The sequence below is a fragment of the Mycena indigotica genome (assembly GCF_014461135.1).
Source record: "Mycena indigotica strain 171206Taipei chromosome Unknown Mind.scaff0013, whole genome shotgun sequence".
In the NCBI taxonomy this organism is placed as follows: domain Eukaryota; kingdom Fungi; phylum Basidiomycota; class Agaricomycetes; order Agaricales; family Mycenaceae; genus Mycena; species Mycena indigotica.
In genome coordinates, this window is record NW_023503012.1 from 2,546,307 (window position 1) to 2,550,339 (window position 4,033).

General features: G+C 52.9%; 1 protein-coding gene across 1 annotated transcript; it reads left to right on the forward strand.

Annotated features, from left to right (window-relative positions):
• Nucleotides 1–264: 264 nt before the first annotated feature.
• On the forward strand, nt 265–1,251 carry MIND_01289200 (uncharacterized protein; the record flags this gene model as incomplete). Its single annotated transcript, XM_037369357.1, has 4 exons — nt 265–391; nt 446–852; nt 903–972; nt 1,016–1,251. The coding sequence occupies 4 exons, from the start codon at nt 265–267 to the stop codon at nt 1,249–1,251; spliced, it is 840 nt and encodes a 279-aa protein (XP_037214563.1).
• Between the last annotated feature and the right edge of the window lie 2,782 nt (nt 1,252–4,033).

The window sequence follows — 4,033 nt, forward strand, 5'->3', positions numbered from 1 at the left end:
AGGCGTCATCGAGCAAGATGACTAAGAAACGCAAGCATCAATCGAGTGGTAGAATATTCGCAAAGCGAGCTCGTCATGTAAAGCAGGAGATCATCGAGATTTCGGACTAGACTAGACTTGCGCTGTATTTTCCAATTCCACTGTGACCCAATTGTGACCGTGACATTTTCCCGTTTTTGTACCCCCACCTTTTGCACTTTCCGAACGACTCGCTGCCGCCTTGCTTGCCTCTACGGCCTCTTTACATGCAACGAGTTATTCCAGATGCTGCCTATTGCCTTCCAGACGGCTTACCTCCCACCCATTCGCTGCTTTGGCCACATGTCTTGGACCGCCGTTCGCTGCTTTGGCCAGATGTCTTGGACCACCATTCAAAGCGATGCAAGGGACTGTGAGTTGCCAGCTTGGATCACTGTCTTCAGACCAGCTTAAAGCTTTGGACCAGCGCAAGGCTTTGGACTCAGCGCTGAACGACAAGATGGCCCCTTCGGCATCCCAAGCACTGTCTTAAATATCATCTCCTTCGCCTCAACCTATGCGATTCTCTCCCTTCAACACTCCATCCCACTCCTCATCATGACTACCAACGACAATGCCACTGGCGTCACCAGTTCCACACCAAAGATCGTTTGGAAAAAACAATCTGCTCACCAGTATCGCGCAGCAGGGCTCAAGGACGATCCGCATCGTGCATGGATTATCGAAAATCTTTACCCCGACTATGTCGACGCAATCAAGTCTGGCCGTATAGACGGGAAGCGTGATCAGTATGCGAAGACGACGCTTCTCCACCGCTTCGACGCGGAGTTTGACTTTACTGGGAAGAACTATAACATGGGAGACTTTGCCAATGTAAGGCGACTTCTATTCTGCTGTAAATCAAAACCAAACGCCCCACACAGACTCTTGCTACCATTTTGAGCAACCAATACGCCAACACTGACCGTAACCGTCCCGCTGCCGGCGCCGAAAGTGCCCAAAGGACTTTCTGCTCCCCGTGCCACCAACGCCAAAGCAATATTCGAGAAGCGTAACAAGGTGGCTATTACGGAGGCAGCAAACTCTGCTCGCTTGGCAGCAGCAGCGCAAGGCGGGAGCACGAAAAATGGTGTTTATTACCAATCCGAGCTTAATCGACTCTTCGCGGAGGCCACTTCAAACGAGGAATCCAAGGCTGAATTAGAGGCTGCCGCAGAAACAGAGAACGAGCTGCTTCGTAATGGGCTGACAGCGGACACCATTGCAGAGTAGGTTGTCAATTTCCGACAAATCTCTACTTAGCTGTGGCAGTAACCAAGAACACGCACCCGAAATTCTTTCTGACACGCTCAAGCATCTGCTGACGACAAAGCACTTTCAAGGTCTTGGTGACATGGTTCGGGCCACCATAAATTGGCGCTTCACCGCTTCTACTGCTTCTTTTGGCGCTGCATCGACGCATTATCTCCGCGGTTGGCGCTGCATTACGACATCTTGGCGCACCCATCAGATTGATGTCACGCGCAGATTTTCTTGACTCTGGACCACCATCATCAACTGGTTCCCTGCCTCAACGGAAACACTGACACTCTGTGGATGATTCTCATTCATGAAGGCATCAAACTGGACAACTACTGTCACACCTCTGCTGGTGACGACTCCAACGGCTCTCCGTTAGTCGTAGATTAAGACTCGCAGTGTGCTGGCTGGCAGGCCTCCGCTTCGAGAGCTTCCTCGCGGCCTGTTTCGGCTGAAATTTAACTCTATCATGGTCTTGTGGCAGCGTGACCGCCACGACTGTTGTCTCTGCCACTGTGCTCGGCCACTACACTTCAATCTTGGCTCCAGAGGTCTTGCGCAAATCGGAATTGGCGCCAACCGCATACCTGACCCGGTACCGCGGTAATGCATCCAAGCGTGTGCAGCCGGTGGCACCGTCCAGTAGGAGGACTTCTGCCCACGGCTTCTCATCAGCAGTGCGCATACATCCATAACCAGTCATTTTTGTGCCGACTGCTGACTCTGCAGACGCAATCACGCTCCCCAGCTTCTACACACTCAACCCGCATGTCAATGACGCGTGCGCGAATCTGGTTACCGGGGGCGTCGTCCCTTCTTGCCGCTGATGCCAGTGGCAGTGACGAATACCAAGGTATGTCTCCCTCTTGCGCGCCGTACGAGTAGCGGGTGCTGACCATGCATGGGTAGTGCTTCCGCTCATCTCGCCGGGCAAGACCCAAACATGTGTTCCGACTAGTATAGCGTATCTATTTGATAAGGCTTCAGCGCACCGGGCTCCTGGGCTGTCCGTGTTTCGCGCAGCAGCTGAATCTGACTCCATCGATGGACATGAATGCTGCAAAGATACCTCAGGCTTTATCGCTTACAACCGACAACCGGCGTACTAAACACTTGGCGGCAACCCAAATGATCATTGGGAACCTGCGCGAAATGCTGCGTCGCGTGAATATCGGGGCCGTTCCACATCTTCGCCGCTCAGCATGCTTTCGAGCATCCTTTCAGCGTACGCCTGCGGGCATAGCTCGAGAGTATCAGTATGCTGGGTGAGATTGTTGCCTGGGCCGTCCTGGTGCACCACGACTTGGGCCGCAGTGTAACCGGCGGCGCTCCTATGGACAATGGCGAGGTCAGCATTGGCTTTGGCGGGGCCATCCACGACTGTCTCGTCGAGTTCAACGTTGACAGCGTCACGGAAGACCTGGACGGTGTCCCCGGCCGTCGCTCGTGGCCTGTTGCTCGAACAGCGTGAGCCACCGTTTGGCGCGGTGGAGAGGGTACTCTGCGATGAACGACTGGTACTGGGTGCGCGCGGCACAGTTTCAGGACGCATGGAGGTGGGATGGGGATTCGGGCAGTCTGCGGGGACTGGACCGTGGCATTCCAGTCCTCCAGGTGTGAGGACGCGACAGCGTGAGCTGTCGTTCCGCGTTTAGCGGCCAGCGAGCCCCGGTGGCGCCCTCACGTCTGGACGAACGCTAATCGTGGAATTCCGACTTGGATCCGGGGCCGGGCACCCAGCCTGTTTCCTCAGCGGCTTCTTGCGTGAAGTTCAGAGCTAGGCATCAGTGTAGTAACTACCAATAGTATTAACTGTCAATGGTCAGTTGCAGCACCCCAGTCAAGCCTTACTAGTAACGCCGTGCACTGACAAAATGTTGGCGCTGCGCCACAGAATGTTGGCGCAGCAACATGTGATACTGGCGCTTCAGTCACGTCATGCTGGCGCTGCAGTTCCGTCGCATTGGCGCTGCTGTGACGCTGCATTGGCGCTGCGCGTCACACGCTTGACGCTACATGTCACACATCTGGCGCTGCAGGGTGACATGTAGGTCACACTTTGGCGCTGCAGTGTTACAATGCACCAAGTGCAAAATTTATGACAAGGAGGAAATGTGCTAGATACATAGTATGAGACCTAGTAGATAGTTTCCTCACAGGCTCTAACATAGATTGCTCATAATAAGCCCCATAATTCAATTCTAAGTCAACGAAGGAAAGGGGATTTTGTTGAATTCTGTCATTATTACACTGTATATTGAGGTGCAAACCACATGTAGCTATGCTAGCTAAGCAGTTTTATATATCTGACCCACTAATTCAGTGGTAAAGAAAGAGGTTGGCACATTTGCGTCCACTCATTTCACATCAGTCCTCCTTGATGTGAGCAACATATTACACTGTCACTATCTGTCACAGCCTTGGCGCTTCACACGTCACAAGTGGCGCTCTGAGCGTGACAGATTGGCGCTTCCAGCGGTGAAGCGCCAATTTCTGGTGGCCCACATGGTTCTGTTCATTCGTGGTGGATACCTCAAAACGGGCACAGTCCACTCATTCTGGTGCGTTGCATCGAGTTTCCATTTCATAACTGAGTATATCCAGCTTCACGATTGGACCCAGCACAACAGTAGAGCCGTTTGCCCCATCGGAAGAAGACACTAATGTGACCGAGTTCAATGGCCTGGTCCGTTGCACATTCAATGGTTCGTAGTACTGTAGCACTGCTGATCATTGAATTCTAATCATATCCACA